This window comes from Nothoprocta perdicaria, unplaced genomic scaffold, assembly GCF_003342845.1.
Source record: "Nothoprocta perdicaria isolate Ctin4 unplaced genomic scaffold, notPer1 scaffold_0, whole genome shotgun sequence".
NCBI classification, from domain to species: Eukaryota; Metazoa; Chordata; class Aves; order Tinamiformes; family Tinamidae; genus Nothoprocta; species Nothoprocta perdicaria.
Genome location: NW_020454092.1, coordinates 6,575,442 through 6,591,506, shown reverse-complemented (window position 1 = coordinate 6,591,506; position 16,065 = coordinate 6,575,442). Strand labels below are relative to the sequence as shown.

Here is a 16,065-nt window from a genome sequence, read left to right as displayed (position 1 = left end):
TTGGGGATACAGCAACCTATTCCTTTACCAGCACAAAGCAGGAAAAAAATGTKAACTTCTACAGGAATATAAGCAAAGGTGCAAAAAGACAATTTTAAGAGACAACATCTAGAGAAATTGTATCTACACCCACTTTCAAATTAAGAGCGATAGTAATAGCAAATATCTATATATACACCCTATAAATATATATAAAAAAAATCCTCTTTGTTTTACTGGCTCTTTTAAAAAAATCTAATTTCTCTAATGAGAGACTCCCTCCTTCCTTCCTTCCTCCAGCAACTATATATCTTACTCAGACTGGGATCTCCCGTCATGCATAGGTTTTTTGCATTTCAGGCTGCATTCCTGTTGCCCAAGGCATGCAAGTTTAGCACGAGAACAAACTAAAAGCAGTCAGCTGGTGACCCGAGTATTAATTCTTGAAAGAAAACTAAGTATGCAAAAAGCATATGCAGTAGTCATTCAGGTACTAAGCTACTTCTCTAGACAAGGGGCCCTGCAGATGGGACTGGGCAGCAGTACTGCGAGGTTCGTCTGCTCCAAACGCATCAGCTAAAGCTTACGAGGCAACTCATTTACCTGCCATACTCAGTAGTCCAGAACATGAATAYTGTTGACTTTGCTAATAAGATTATTACCCTTATGTCTACATTACTCAGTCATTTAATACAAGTCAGCTATTGAAGATGTCAAGAATAAACTAGGAGATGCAGATTAGAAGTGTATGGAAATTACACTGTCACATACAATGGTTTCTTAAGGTTATCCTGGATATTTCACACAACTATTCAAAATAAACTGCAATAAAAGCAACTCATCTCATATTTATTCATTTGCATGTTGGGGCACCATACTACAGACTGCCATTACAATGACTATCCTCCCTTTAGCAAACACAACAATGGCTCTTAACCCTTAAACACTGATTTTTTTTTTTTTTTTATAACACAGACTTTGTATTACAATGCATAAATATCCTGGATAATTAATGTTGTACCCAAGATAAAGGATATCTGTAAATCACACAACAGCTATAGTTTATACAAATTCCCCTTCATGGAACCACACCAATTCATAAAGTTCTACACTGCATATTCRTATGTACACTGTGCAGTATAGCACGGCAGTTGATAAGCATCCTTTTATCAGTCATAAATATCTAGTAATAGGTAGGCAGAAAAAATAAAGCTTTAGGCACACATTAAAGAGATTTCTAACAGAAGGGTAAATGCAACTGTCATTGCAACAGTTCTACTTTTTACTCATTTCAACTGTACCGTGCAGGAAATGTTTAAGTTTCAGTGTGTTTGATCAATAAGCCGTCTTGATCCTTTATAAAGTTTCCTATGTCCTTTTCTATAGTTGCATTTATCTCCCTTGTAAAATAAACAAATGTAATTTTTCTCTGAACTTCAGCTACCCAAGTTTACCCGGGTCAAGGATGTTTTTGTTACTATACCCGTTTTTTTTTCCTTCAGCCTTTCAGTGCCCTTCACTCAAAGGCTGTTGTTAAAACTACATAGGAAGAGATTTGCTAAAGCTGATTTTCATCTGCGATACTGACAACTGAAAACTAAAGCCTTCGTGTTGGCATCTGAGACACCACTTAGTCTTTGTGAGGTGCTGCAAAACTTCAAAAAATAATGTGCATTGCAAACAGACCAAAAAGGGGAGGAACAAAATAGGGCCTCAGTTCTGAGAATTAAGCCTTTCCTTCTCATGATAGATTTTAAAAAACCTGATACCATTGTAAAACCATTACAGCAAGACCATTACTATCCTAATATCTAATATAATGTGATGTATGTTTTAATATTCACAGCAAGCCTCAGCACACAGGACACATTAGTATTATGACTAAATAATGACTGCAGAGAATGGAGAGAACACTTTAATGTTTTCCTGTCTCCTTTCAAGGATACATTTTCTATATTCTTACACCCTTCTTTCCTCTAGAGTATTCTGAATATACTGCTGCGCTAAGCCACAGTGCATTATGATTCCTCACATGCTSGTTATTTCACCTTCTTGCCATAAAAAGCAAAGGCAGGAAAGTACCTCTTCTAGCTTAGATATGCTTAAAACATCCATTGCTTTGCCTGGAAGTTGAAGAATAAAAGGTCAATRAGCATGCCTTGTGCAAGCAGGAAGATTTGTTATGGTTCTTGCTTGTGGAGGAGTTTATTCATTAAAAACTGCACACGTCTCCCACACAGGAGATAGCCAACCCTTTCAGTGTTCCCTTTCACAGGCTTTAATGATGCATTTCATCACCCTTATGCATAAACTTTGCAAACTCCAGCATAGTTAAAGAGGACATCTGTAACAGTATGATATAATGATTTTCGTTTTTATGTTGAATTTCTGCAGAGAATAGCCCTGGGATATACTAAAAGTCATTTGGTTTTATGAAACTCTGTTTTGCCTCAAATCTACAGTCTACATGTATCATAGAAGCTGGCAGCCAAACAGGAAGAGAAAGTAAATTCCAAGAGTCTTAAGACTSTTTAACTACATTTAAACTTCTATGGAAAGCTATGAAGAATGCAGAAATAATCTTTTAACAAACCAAGTAATTTCACTTGAATGAAAAGGCTTAGGCTTCTACAGTTTCGCTACCTAATAGGTACGTTTTCTTCCAGGAATTCTGCTGCTGCATACCCAAAACATACCCACGCAAAAAGTTAGAAGAAGCTGATTTAATCTCCATACAAGTTCCTCACAACCACAGAAATGATCACCCAATTACTAAGAAAAGAGGATATATCACAAGTAGAATACATCTTACATAAAGAATTGCGGCTTTATGCTCAAACTTCTCTTCGTCTTGGGTCACAAGGGGAACATTCAAATTTTCATGACGTAAAGCAACTATATGAGCCATTGTAAATTCTAACATTTTAATTAAAAGTCAGGCATCTTTGAAGAGAACAAAAAACTCATAAAGACTCTTGCATTCATCCCTAGTAAGAACATGAATGAAGTTGCTTCTATACCAGCAACTTGATTTTACAAATTTCATTTGTTATAGCAAGCAGAAAAAAAAGCTTATTTTAAAAATTTTGATCAGAAGTACGCAAACCTGAAAGCATTTGCCTTAAAGTGAACGTAGCAAATATAGCATCTTCAAGTGATATATTAAAACACTTTTGATTTTCAAATGGAAATTGTCCATTGCAAAGATCATGCATTTTTAGTGTTTTCAGAGAAGAAAATTTATTGTGCACAGCCTTTTGTTTTTTAAACATAAATCAAAGAAACTCAAGGCATTCAGAGTAGTTACAGATGAAGAAAAAAAAATCAGATCCCTAAGAATTACAAAACACAAGCTACTAAGCAGGAAAAATCAGCAAATATCCAACTGGGGGATGGGTGAAGTTTCATTCTGTTAGAGCTTTGGCTTGAACTCCCCAGAAACAAGTTTTTTAAGCAGTTCTGAATTTCTTCCTTCTGGCGGGGGATGCCATTTGTTGTGATCTGAAAAGAACAAACAAAACAATGTACTTAGTTATGTAAAAAATAGACATTTTAGTGTCCTCCCATTGCGCCACTTTAATCACTTCATGGACACTATTCTGTAACCCATTTTTTACCTGGTATTTCTATGCTAGTTCTATATAAACTTTGGCCTCCATCCACGACCATCGTTATTCCAGTAATGTAAGAAGCAGCTGGAGATAGCAGGAAACACACTGCAGGAGAGATCTAACAAGGAAGGACAGTTTTCATCATTCTTAAATTGCTCGGAATCATTTGTGTCCAAGACACAGCTTGTAAGAACTGATACGGGCAAGAGAAAACATGTGCTACACAGTCAGCAAAGTCATGAACAATTTTAAAGCTCAGTTTCTAGCCACAGACATCAAGTACATAACAGCTGAAAAAGAGCAAACTTTTCAGCATCAGGTAGCTAAAACCAAAGTTGACCCATTTATCAAAGATGCATATTTTTGGTAGAAGACAGCTAAGAAATCTGAAATTACACTTCTTTCACATCCATTTTCAATACTTGCCAATTCTCCCTGCAATAGGTCAATCTCTTCAGGAACTAATGTCAACTACAGAACACTATAGCTGCAAGAAACATCTAAAATAAATTTTCAGTTTTACAGTAGCTACTTGTCAAGCCTCCCAGATGGCATTACTACACATTTCTGCAAGCTTTCTTTTGTTAGGACTCCATCACAGCTCAAAACTAAGTCTTTACTGTTCTTCATATACCAAAGCAGCTTCAAAACAGAAACAGAAGTAGAAATATCACAGATGTTGTGAAAGACATTACCTCCTCAGGAACTGCTGACCTCTTGGCAGGAATCTTTGGGATACTCTTTAACCACATTGCTGTACCTTGCTCTCCATAGTTTGCAACAGCAGTTTCTGAAAATACTATTCCCTTCATTAAAACAGAATACACAGAAAATTAAGGTATATTGCATGCATTCAAATTGTGATCCTTGTAAAATTGTCAAGTTAATACTAATGGGATTTTTGTGGTCTTAAACTGTCTAAACAGCACTCAAATGCAAGGTAAGTTGGATTAGATAATATTCTTTATAAAAAGAAGGTAACTTGACTGCTGTATTTAAGTAGTTATTTAGATTATTTCAAAGTCCTGTTTTGATTTCATTATTCCAATTCTCTACTATCACTTCAACAATTATGAAGCAGAGCCTACAAAGAACAAATCTRGAGTTATTCTAGAATTAAAAGCATTCCCAAGTAGTTTACAGTAGTARACTTCAAAAGCAAGGACAAAATTTTCATGAGTCTCTTGTAATTTTTAAAAGCAACAGAATAATTTTACTGARAGTTACAGAAGCAGCCAGACTCTGCAGCTGGATTTCAGATCTCCCTACTTTGCCACTAAGGAAATAAAGAAAGGAGACTGTCCTTGCCCTGATGATTGTACCATCCAGCTTAGATTCAAGAGAGATGAAGGCTACAGCAACAGGAAGATAAGAGTATCACAAATCAGTTACATCATAACCTGCAGGAGCCGAGAAATATGAGAAAATTTCATCCATACAGCACACATTAAGATTTTTTTCCTAAGATATCTGTGAAATGTGTGCAAATGTATTTTGAGAGCTAGGCAAGTAACTCATTTTTAAGCGTTATTTTCTTGGCATGTATGTGTCTGTCTCTACATACATGTTCCCTACACATTCCTCTATGCGTATTTTGCAGCAAGTGTTTTGTATGGTTACTGCAACCCTGATGAGGTTACAAGTTGAAAGAAAGATATGAAGTATCATCCTGGTTAGAATATAGATGTTTTGTCCCCAACAAGGTAACAAAGCTATCAAATATTCTTACAGAACATATGAATTTATGTATCATGCACCAATGAGAGTAGCACCAGTGATGGCAAGATGACACATACCAACCACAGTACAAGTGCTGAAAGCGCCAAACTACTGACCTGTTTGCTTGACAGAGTTTAATTTGACACATGCTATAAAGTATAATTAGTATGATTCATTAGGCCATTAGTATGCCTTAAAAAAAAAGCACACACATAGCGTGCTCTCCTAATTTGCTTATTTCCCCAAGACTTGATAAATTGGAAAAATGAACRAACAGAAAAACAAGTCGATAGATCTTAATATTTGACAGGTCTCAAGATAAGTTGGGCCTCAGGAAGCCTGCACAGAGCCATTACCTGAATGATCATCACACGTTTCCAATTAAAGCAAAGCAGTTGTTTTGGGACAGGATACAACAAAGGATACAGAATTCTATACAGAATTCTGCAGTACATCATAGGGACCAGATAATTAAACCTGACACTTACCATACTACATGATAATATAAATTCTGAAGTTAGAAATAATTGGACAACTCTGCTTTTCCATTTTGTTGTCATCAAAATAATCACGAATAAATTGTGCTTAAGAGCAAAGAATAAATCACAATAGACGGAATCTCTAACTTCAAAGCTAGGACTAAAGCCACTGTAGCCACAGCACTATGTGCTATGAAAATACAGCTGGTCTTTCTAGTACAGGCTCTAGATTTTTAAATGCTTTTTGCTCTAGACTTCTTAATCCTGAGCACATACGATGGCTAATGTTACCTGTCACTTGCCGTTGCTTACCGGGGCCACGCTGTTGATCCGCACTCCGCTGGGGGCCCACTCTAAAGCTAACGTCTTGGTGAGGTTATTCACAGCAGCTCTGGCAGCTCCTGAATGCCTATCAAGAAAATAAAGCAAAAAAAGCATCTGTTCCCCAGATAAGCCCAGTCTCCATCCTACTGCAGCCTTGCTGGGACAATCACAGTAGTGCTCTATTGCTAGACTAACCATAGGAGATGCAGAGGGGTTTTCTAGTTCACAAGCTCGGCCAGAGCTTCACAGTTCTGATGAATTATGCGAAGACTTCCTGTCATTTCTGCTAATATCCATTGTCTCTCCCCAAACATATTTGGTGGTGAGGAGGCCTGATGTAATTAACTGCCCAAGCAGGCAGACAGAATGAAAAATAACCAGGGATAGACTTGCAGGTGTGTGAGATTATGAAAGATAAACAGCACAGGTAAAGCAGTTTAYAACCCTGTGAGAGCAGTAGCCTGAAAGAGCTATTCTGACACATGTGTTTAAAATCGGCTAAAGTTCAAAAATTGCTACAGATGGGAAACCAGACACAAAGGCACATGGATCTYGGGCACCTTGCTGCTCCAGGACACCACTACACGCTTGAACAAATACAGACAAAATTACTGCAAAGATGAGTAACAGGCAGTGGGACTCAGAGAAGATTAAGTTTAGCTTTTTTAGTCTAGCAAAACACACAGAAGAGAGGCAGGAAGTTCTCAAACATGATGATATGTACACCAGGAAAGGGGTTTTTTTCTGATTGAGGAATAAGAAAACCTGGATTATTCATCTGATTGATCCTGGATTATTCATTGATCCGACTTATTCATTTGATTAGGATAGAAATTAATGACCACCTGACACAACATGAGTAAACAAACTTGAGCAGTTTTAGGTTGAAAATTGTTATTTATGAAAGAATGAAGTAGGTGATTTTTGGCATGAGTAGTGACTGGACTTTTGAAAGAATACTATACCATTAAACTCTGAAACAAGCATCATTTTCTACAGGAACTCAATCTGAAAGTAATTTTGTCTACCCATAAACAAAAGCATACCACAGTTATTTGGGAAAAATTATCTCTGTTGTTACTCAGAACTGTGTTCTTTATTTYTTGGTGCATCAACCTGTTCACATTCAGAGTTCAGCTAGATTTACCTACAGCAGCAAGACTAAAACAACTGTAKCTTCAGCACCACCCTGTGGCTCCCCAAATTTATCTTGCACTGCCAAGAATAAACTAGTGACAAAACAGGCTTTTCTTAAGAAATGGACATTTTTTTTTTAAATTTCAGGCCAAATTAAGAAGGAGATAGGTAGGACAACATTTGTTCAAAATGCATTTTTGTTTTTTTAATTTCTGTTTAAGAAAGTAAAAAGTAAAAAAACAGTTTCCAAGAAAAAATGATTTTTTTCAATTAGGAAACTGTCAAAATACAGCATTTTTCTATGTTTCTTATGCAAAGAAAATAACTGGAACCATTTTCTAAACATTATTTCTCTTTCAACACTGACACTTCTGAGTGTCACTTACAAACACTTACAAACAAAAGTTTCCCTATCAACTCCATTTTGAGGATTACATTTGAACAAATGTAGTAAATGTCTAGATAGGGAGAGGGTGCTGTATTGGCATGCAGAAAGCCTTGATCATTTTTGCCTCCTCCTCCCAAAAACAGAAACTTCAAACACAGGGTAGCATGTCTGAACCCTTGAGCCTTTTCCCAGTCAAGAAAGAGGCAGAGCGAATGGAATTGACTGTCTACAGCAAGAAAAGGTGGCCACAAAGGGGAGGTGAAAAGCAAAAATCAAATAGGCAGGCAAAGCCACAACCCAACAGCTTGTTAGGAACSTTCCTCCTACACTCGGTCCAAGTCTCACCATCAAGACCTGCAAATTGACGGCAGAGGAGCAGAGCAACAGAGGCCAAGTGCCTGCAAACCCTCCAGAGACTTGCAGAGAAATCAGGCCAAAGCTGCACTTGCACGCACATACTTCCCACTCACAGTACAGCTTCGCTGCAAAGGTTTTGCTTCCTATTTTCTTACAAACTAGCTGGCAGAGACCAGACATTTAATTTACTCTTGCAGTCTCTATTGAATCAATAAGAGATCCCCACACAGACAGCCAAGTTGCTCTCTTAACATATCTGCTATATATCTATACTCTGTTGTCGCCCAATGAACATCTTGCCAGAAGAAAATGAAGTAATTAGAAGCAATTAGAACTTCTAGAAGGAAAATATATGAAAATGTAAAAAGAATATTACGACATTCCAGGAAACCCATTTCTCACGGCAGCAGTAATGTTGACAATGACTCCTCCATGTTTCTGCATCCAGGCATTGTATGCTGTATGAAGGAGGAAGATAATCTATAAATATTAGAAGAAATATATATGAATGAAATTGCCCACTGGAAGCCAAATTTGGAGTCTTAACCCAATTGTGCTGCAAGTTGTGCAGATTTGGACGAACAACCTGATCTTTGCACCGCAGCCCAAGCTCTGGACTGCTAAGAAAGCAGACACAGTTCAGGTAAGACTCAGTGTATGTAAAGAAGATTGGGACAGAAATCAAAATTTTGTGCCCTCCATGTAAGCTGCTTTCATTTCCATTTTCCTAATGCTGAGAACTGGACAACAAATTTAACTCCACAGCCTTGATATAAAAGTCTTCCCTTGCGCTACACATAGGGGCTGCAAGACAGAGTTGAGTGTTTTTTCCATCATCTTTTCAGTCAACATCCAAACCAACTGACTCCCCAAACCTGGCCTTAACTAGAAGGTCATTCCTCCATAGTGGTACATGTGTGCTTGTGTATATTAACAAATATAATGTATAGTTTACTGTATAACTTAGCATGTGATTCAGGACAACACTGTCAGATAAAAATGTGAAAAACAAAGTGAAGAAATTTTTACAGAAATACTAGAGAGACAAGAAATATAGATACATATAAATAAAGAAACTCCTCTTCATTATGTTTATTCCCCACCTGCTTTGCAGCAGTAGAAGGTTCCTGTCAGGTTAGTGTCTATCACAGCRTTCCAGCCTTTCGCACGGATGTCTTCAGCAGGGCTCGAGAACTGCCCCCCTCCGTTGTTCACAAGGAAGTCAATCTTCCCATGCAGATCAAGTGTAGACTTCACCAAAGCTTCTACCTAGGACATAYATATACACAGTTTTTTAAGCGTGGCATGCTGAGTAAGTGATGTACCCTGTTTCGTTCTTGGATGAAGTCTTCTCACTCCAATCCTTTTCACACTTAGGGAGGGCCTTCAGAGAGGCTGGACAGCCGTTTTCTAGGCTGGAACTCAGTGTGACAGGTTTCATCAACCAAAAAGAACTGGGCTGAGTCCTTGTTCACTTAATAAATCTTCCTGGTATAATGCAAGTGCTACACAAAACATCAGCATTGAAATAAGAGGGAGATCTATGCTCTGAGAGCTGAGGTGGCCTAGGGGAAGGATCCTGTTTAAAAGTCCTTGTATTTTCCACAGGAGCAGAGATGTTCACATCAGATGTTAGAAGAGATTCCTATTAGGTAAGTACTGTTTTATGGGTTTTTTTTTTTTTTTTTTTTTTTGATCCTCTCCACTCAATCTCTTAACTTTCTAATAACGTTAAGAAGCTGAAATGACAGTATTCACACCAAGAGAAAAGGGTCAAATGTCCAGATAAATCCAAGGTGACCCATGACTGCTAGGAAAACTCAGTAGGCAAGCTACTCTGTACTGAGTGTTTGCTATTCAGAGACCATTCCTGCATAGTGATATGAGGTATTTTTACTCTGTGCTACTGCTGAATTATTTTGAAATAAGCCAATAGGAGTCCGTAATCCACAGCGCTCCATCAAGCCACTCTCACTACAGGTTTCACACAGACAGGCATTAAGAATTTATACACTAGCAGAGACTATGATAAGCTGTAAAGCTTACTGGAAAATAAAAGCCTGTAGTGGACTCAGAGGCAAGTGTCAGTGCTAAATATCATTGTATTAAGTGCTTCTCAAGGAATCTTGTTTATCAGATGTTCAAATGGTAAGTTTTAGCCTCAGGGYCTCCTTCAGCAGTAGCTGTCACTGGTACTGAAGTGCAGAAAAGGGACCCTGTGATGAGAATTCTAATTTTTTTGTTTGATTTCAGGAAGACCAGCAGCCTACTAGAAGTACAAGTCTTTCTATTTCATCTCTATGTGAGTTAAAGAAAGGTCTCTCCAGGGCATATAGCCTGGAGGTAGACGTACCTTTCTTTTCCCCACTGGACGGTTTCTGTAGCTCAACATKTAAGGCACTTGTACATATTCCCCTTCCCAACACCCAAACTTTTAAGCAAAAAGTTCCTTCCACAATTTAAAAAGGATGTGATTTCTCTCCTCTGCTTTGGCAGTGTTTACACTGATGCACCAGAATTAACTTATTAGACCCTTGGATTTGGGGGGAAAGCTTGGTTTGACAAGAGCCGCATACATTCACAGACTGCCTGCATCTCAGAAGAAACAATTCGACATGCTCTTCTGGTATCCAACATGTTATGTGTGATAGTGCTGGACAATATTCAAATAATTAGAATTGCTGCTGCTTCCTAATCACTCGGAAGCACAYGGACCACTGCATTCATTCCAGAAGCAGAGAAGGGAAATGCACAAGCATTGCTTAGGAGGTGGTCAGAGGACAACAAGCTCAGGTGCTCTTTGGAGAACAGATTCTGTCTTTAAAGATTAAACTGACCTTCTATCCTTTCCAAAATACTCATTGGAAARCTACCCAAAACAAGAAGCTGCAGGCTGTTTTTGACAGAAATAAGCCTGATAGGTTATGCAGTGGCTGAAAATCCTCCATCAAGCAAACAGGATTATTTCTTGCATGGCAATGAGAAGAAAGCTTTTGCTAGAAAGCAAGAGAGCCTCTGAGGATAAAGAAACTTTAAAATCTGAATTCATTAAGCTATTCCCATGATATCTACCAGGAAGGTTCTGCAGGAATAATATTCAGTACACCCTTTTTGCTCTTCACAATCTAGAAAGAACTCTTACAGCCACGTATGCTCTATATGGAGAGAGATGTATCTTTTAATGCTTCAATTTCACAGATCCAACTAGTGCCTCCAAAAAAAAAAAAGTCATCTTCAAAGCAGGTGAGTTACTTCAAGATTCAGAACAGGATGCAAAAGAGTCTTCTCAAAATTCTGAAAGCACTTTCATCTTTCTTAGATCCTCTCTATTCAAAGTTTTCCCCTCAAGTTTGTCCCATTATACAAATAAAACCAGGATGACATTCGTAAGAGCTGTTAGAGAAATGAAGAAGAGGTGATGGAGATGGAGGGAAGAGGAAAAAAAGGCCTGACACAGTGAGAACAGGTGGCTGTTCCTATAGGCGATTAGCCTGGCATTATTTAATGGGAAGATTTRCTCTTCCAGAGGTTTAAATGAGCTGTAAAAAGGATATGCTAATTAAATTTCAAGAATCTTCTTAGGCTTTATTATCTTGTAATGCATCAGTTTGGACRTCTAAGGAGGCTTAAACTCCAGGGTTTTCTTCCACTGTTGACATTTAGAAGGACTCTTTCACCCTCACACATCCTTTGGTACTCAGTATAAGAGCTGAAAAAGAGGATATGATGAAAACTCAAAGGGGGCACTTGTAGGGTATGTTCCCTAACACRATGTACTTTCCTGAGGTAACTACTCTTCAGTCATACCATACTGAAACCAGCCAGCGAGTTTAAAGTTCTGTTCACTTAACTGTTAAATTAAGTTTATGTAGCTTCAATTTGCAAACACTGAGCACCTAAGCATTAAAAAGGACTACCTTCACTAAAAATGTGAAAATTGAAAATGAGTTCCACATATTTCTGGTGAAATAGTATTTTTAGAAAGTAAGTATCAATTGGCCAGAATTTAGCAATCTTCAAGAATGTCAGTACTAAAGAACAAACGAAGATGAAGCCAGAAGGACAAGAGGTAAAGAACAAAGTTCCCAGATTGTGTCTACCAGTAATGACATCTGCTCTTGGAGATGGGCATCTGGAATGGACAACATTCCTTTTGTGGCACACTTATGTTCTTACAGAAATAATGGAATTACAGGAGAGACACCTGCTTTCTCCGAGTATCAGTTTGGCTACCCATAAAATGCATAATGTTTGAACACTTTACAAAGATCTATAATTTTCTCTTCCAAAAAAAAGCTCTAGAAGTTTTCAAATGTTAAAGCTGTTTTGCCAAATCCATGCTTGAGACCTTAAATAAACAGATGGCAAAGAAGGAAGTAGTTTGTCATCTAAGCCCTCTGCCATTTCACAGAACACTGCAGTTCCCACTATCTTGTTTTTAAGATGAATGTAAAAATAGGATTCACCTGCAGGAGGTTATTAAGAATGCCAGAGCACTCTGTGCAACGCAGGCAGGCAGGAAGGCTCTTCCACCTCTTTTTCTTTTTCTTTCATGTATTTTTAATCACTTAAGTTGCCCTCTGACACCTGTCATAAGCTATTACTTTGCACTGCTGATGCTGGTAAATGCAATCCTAAAATGCACTGGTAGGTGAAGTGACATACTGCACAGCCCCAAGGTTCATCTCTTTCAGGAGAGAAAGTCTAAAAATATCCTTGTAAATATATTATGAGCTGTTCTACAAGGAAAGAGTTTAATTTTTGTTTGCTCTATGGTAGTAAATTAGGTTAGGATTTGAGTTCACAGCTCCTGAAGGTCACTAATGTTCTGTTAAGTTTTGCTAGATTTTAAGAGCCTTTGAAAAGTTAAGCAAAAGGTAGCAAGCAGTGAACAGCGGAATGTTTCYTAGTAGTACTGAGTAACTTAAAAGTCCAACCTGAAACTGCATTTTTAACTGTTTAATTAAGCAGCTAAAGAAAACAGGATACTGTGCTATGATTTCGCACAGAACCATGCAAAGGGCTCAGGCTCAGCCCTAGAACACACCAGTACTAAGTACTACTTCTCCAAGCAATTGTCATTAATACTTTATGCCCAGCCATAGCTATTTTGGTGATAAATACTTTTTTTGCTTAGGTGGCTAACAAATGGGCTTTCCTCTCGGAAGTAAATCTTAACTTTACCTGCATCCACTTAGAAGCACCCCACTGCATCTGTCTCCTGATCCAAAACACTCCCGAGAAGGCCAGACCTCTGCAGATCTGAGAATGTGCATTCACTATACCTTTTTGACATGTTAAACACTTTACCTCCTCTTCTTTGCGGATGTTGCACTGTATAGGAGTCACTTTGGCAGGACTCATGGCAGCAAATTCATTATTCAGTTCCTCTGCTGTGGCTTTTAATCGGTCAAATTTGCGAGAGGCAATAACAACATTGCAACCTGTTAAAACAAAATGAAAAATCCCTTAGTTAACGAATATTCAACATTACAGTTACACTAGGTTTTTAATAACATCATGGAGATACCTTGCAGGATGTGTGTTTATTAGTCACTGCCTAGAAGATGCAGTGATGAAGTGCTTGCAAGAGAGAGAAAAATTACGTATGTCAGGAGCTTCTTAGCAACTAGGTCCCTCTGTGCTAGGAGAAGAGCAATTGAAATAAAATGTCTCCAAGGTTCTTTCTCCTTCCTGCAGGAGAGAAGAGTCTGCCTGTGAGCTGCAGAGTTAGCAGAGCAGCTTTCACACACAGTTTTTGCTGCCTCTGCCCAAGACTGCTACATTTATCAACCATGTGATTTAAAGATGTTTTAGCAGGTCTTGATTACAAAAAGCACTTGCYCCTCAAACCACCAAAATCAGCTTACAAGACAAGCTTACTGTAACGCAGGCTGTAAATCTGCCTAGTGGTGAGCAAACGAAATGCTCTCCCCTCCTTCACCCCACAGAGCCTGAAGGACAGGACGGCAGCCTTAGGGGGTGAACTCGGATCTGCAAAACACCCTCAGGTGCAGCCACTTCCCCACGCCACCTCCATGGGCTTCTTCATGGACTAAAACACACCACACCAAAGTCATTCCTGTGCAAAGCCACTAGACATTTCAAACACCTATTGCAAAGGTATTTCAAATCACAGATGGCAAAGGTATTTCAAATCACAGATGTGCAAATTAATAGGTTGCCACTGTCTAGGGAAGGGAGGGAAGTCTTGCTTCCCCTTCTTCCTTCCCTGGGCATCCCAACACAAGGCATTCCTTCCTCATATCAGCTTAGCACTCATCAGTTTAAACAGAAACTAAATGAAAGCACTGAAGAGCGCCCCCCCCCCCCCAAAAAAAAAAAAAAAAAAGAAAAAACACACACAACTTTTGCCAGGTGTTTTTTTCTGTTGCTATTTTACTGGGTGGAATTTGGCCTCCCATGCGATAAAACAAACACCAGAAGTAATACAAAATAACTAGTAGGAGTAAAGAGCAGCAGCAAGCTGTTCAATTGGCTCATGTTGTCTTGTGGAAGCATACATAGAACTAAAAAGAGAAGCTAAATTTCTTTCAGAAAATACTGCAACTATACACACACCTAGGAAGGGCTGCCCCAGCCAGCGAGCCCTCTAAAACAGCACACATATAGATGTTGACTAACAGATGTTAACTTTAAGAATGCCAGTTGCTTACATAACAGCCTGGCTGATCTAGAGTAAAGTTCACACAACAGGACACACACTACCACTGATTAACGAGAAATACTAATCAGAGCAACACAGCGGTATTCGTCAGGTTAAGCGCTTATTAGTACATGCACTGACACAGAGTAAGGCCCATGGAAGAAKCTGCTTTCATTAAACGGGCTAATTTGGGATTCTAGCTCACGGAGGCAGGCTTGATGCCTCCTGCACAAAGCGTTGCCACTTAGTCCTTATTTCCTCACAAAGGAGAGGCTGGCCAGGAAAGCGAATTTTGCCATAATTGGCGTTATTTGGGCCACTCCTAAAGGTGCTGCAAGCAGAGGGCCCTGCACAAGGTGCATGTGGAAATGATGCCAGGAGGGCTCCTTGTCAGGCACAGCCACAAAATCTACTTCATAGGGAACTACTTTGCAAAGATTTAGGATACAGTCCCTTTCTTCATTTTCCCACATGCTTCGCAGAGATTTTTAGACGTGCTTTCTATTCAGCATGTTATGAAAAAAACCTGCTACTTRTATCTTACTTGGGCACAATAACACAGCTGGGCGCAGCTTTACCATAGCTGGGTTACATCACTGACCAAAACCATGAGGACACTTGGGCACCTTCCCAAGGTTCTCCTTTAATGCAAGCCCTTGTTCCCCAGGCGCCCCAGGACGGGGAGCCAGCCCGTTTGGGCTGCACGGAGCGCACGGAGAGCGGGAAGGAGCAGCGGCCCCAGCAGCACACGGCTGCACGCTTGAYGTGGACACAGACATGACGATGGATGCTATGAGGGATCAAGATGCCCACGCTTCCTGGGATCCACTCTACAAGTGGCAGGAAAGGTGCTGCAAGGCAGCCTGGCCGGAGGTTTCCAAGGCTGCTTTTCCCTCCCCAGTTAAAGGCTGATTAAGAATAGTGATTAATAGAGCCCATAAGGTGACCTGCTAGAGGAGTGCTTCAACTCCAAGGCATTGCTGTCACAACTATCAACAGCCCAGCACCTTTCTCCAAGACTAACRGACAGGCGGCAGTTCACAGCCTGCTGCTTCAGGCGGCCTCGGTGGAACAGCACCAGAAAATCAGGCAACGAGGCCGGACGGACAACACGACCGAGCGCCACAAAACCTGCCCAGGTTGGACACAGCCCCGCTGTGGACGCTACGGTAACAGCGGGCACGTTGCGGCACATCCGCACGCCGGGCCCCCCCGCCCCGCGCTGCCCCCCGGTGCCGCTGGCCGCGGCGGGGGAACTCGGAGCCGCCGCGGCGCCCCGCGTGCCCCGGCACCCCCGGCACCCCCGTCCTCCCGGCCCCGCGCGCACCGAGCGCCAGCAGGTCGGCGGCGATGGCCCTGCCGATGCCGGTGCCGCCGCCCGTGACGATGGCCACGCGCCCGCGG

At 40.1% G+C, this 16,065-nt stretch overlaps 1 protein-coding gene across 1 annotated transcript; it reads right to left on the bottom strand.

Moving 5' to 3' along the window:
• Positions 1-3,043: 3,043 nt before the first annotated feature.
• On the bottom strand, positions 3,044-16,061 carry PECR (peroxisomal trans-2-enoyl-CoA reductase; the record flags this gene model as incomplete). The annotated part of the gene is made up of 8 exons (XM_026042228.1): positions 3,044-3,480; positions 3,597-3,708; positions 4,286-4,396; positions 6,101-6,197; positions 8,371-8,452; positions 9,098-9,263; positions 13,305-13,438; positions 15,989-16,061. Coding segments are annotated over 8 exons (864 nt in total), but the record flags the coding sequence as incomplete, so codon positions are not given.
• Positions 16,062-16,065: the final 4 nt, after the last annotated feature.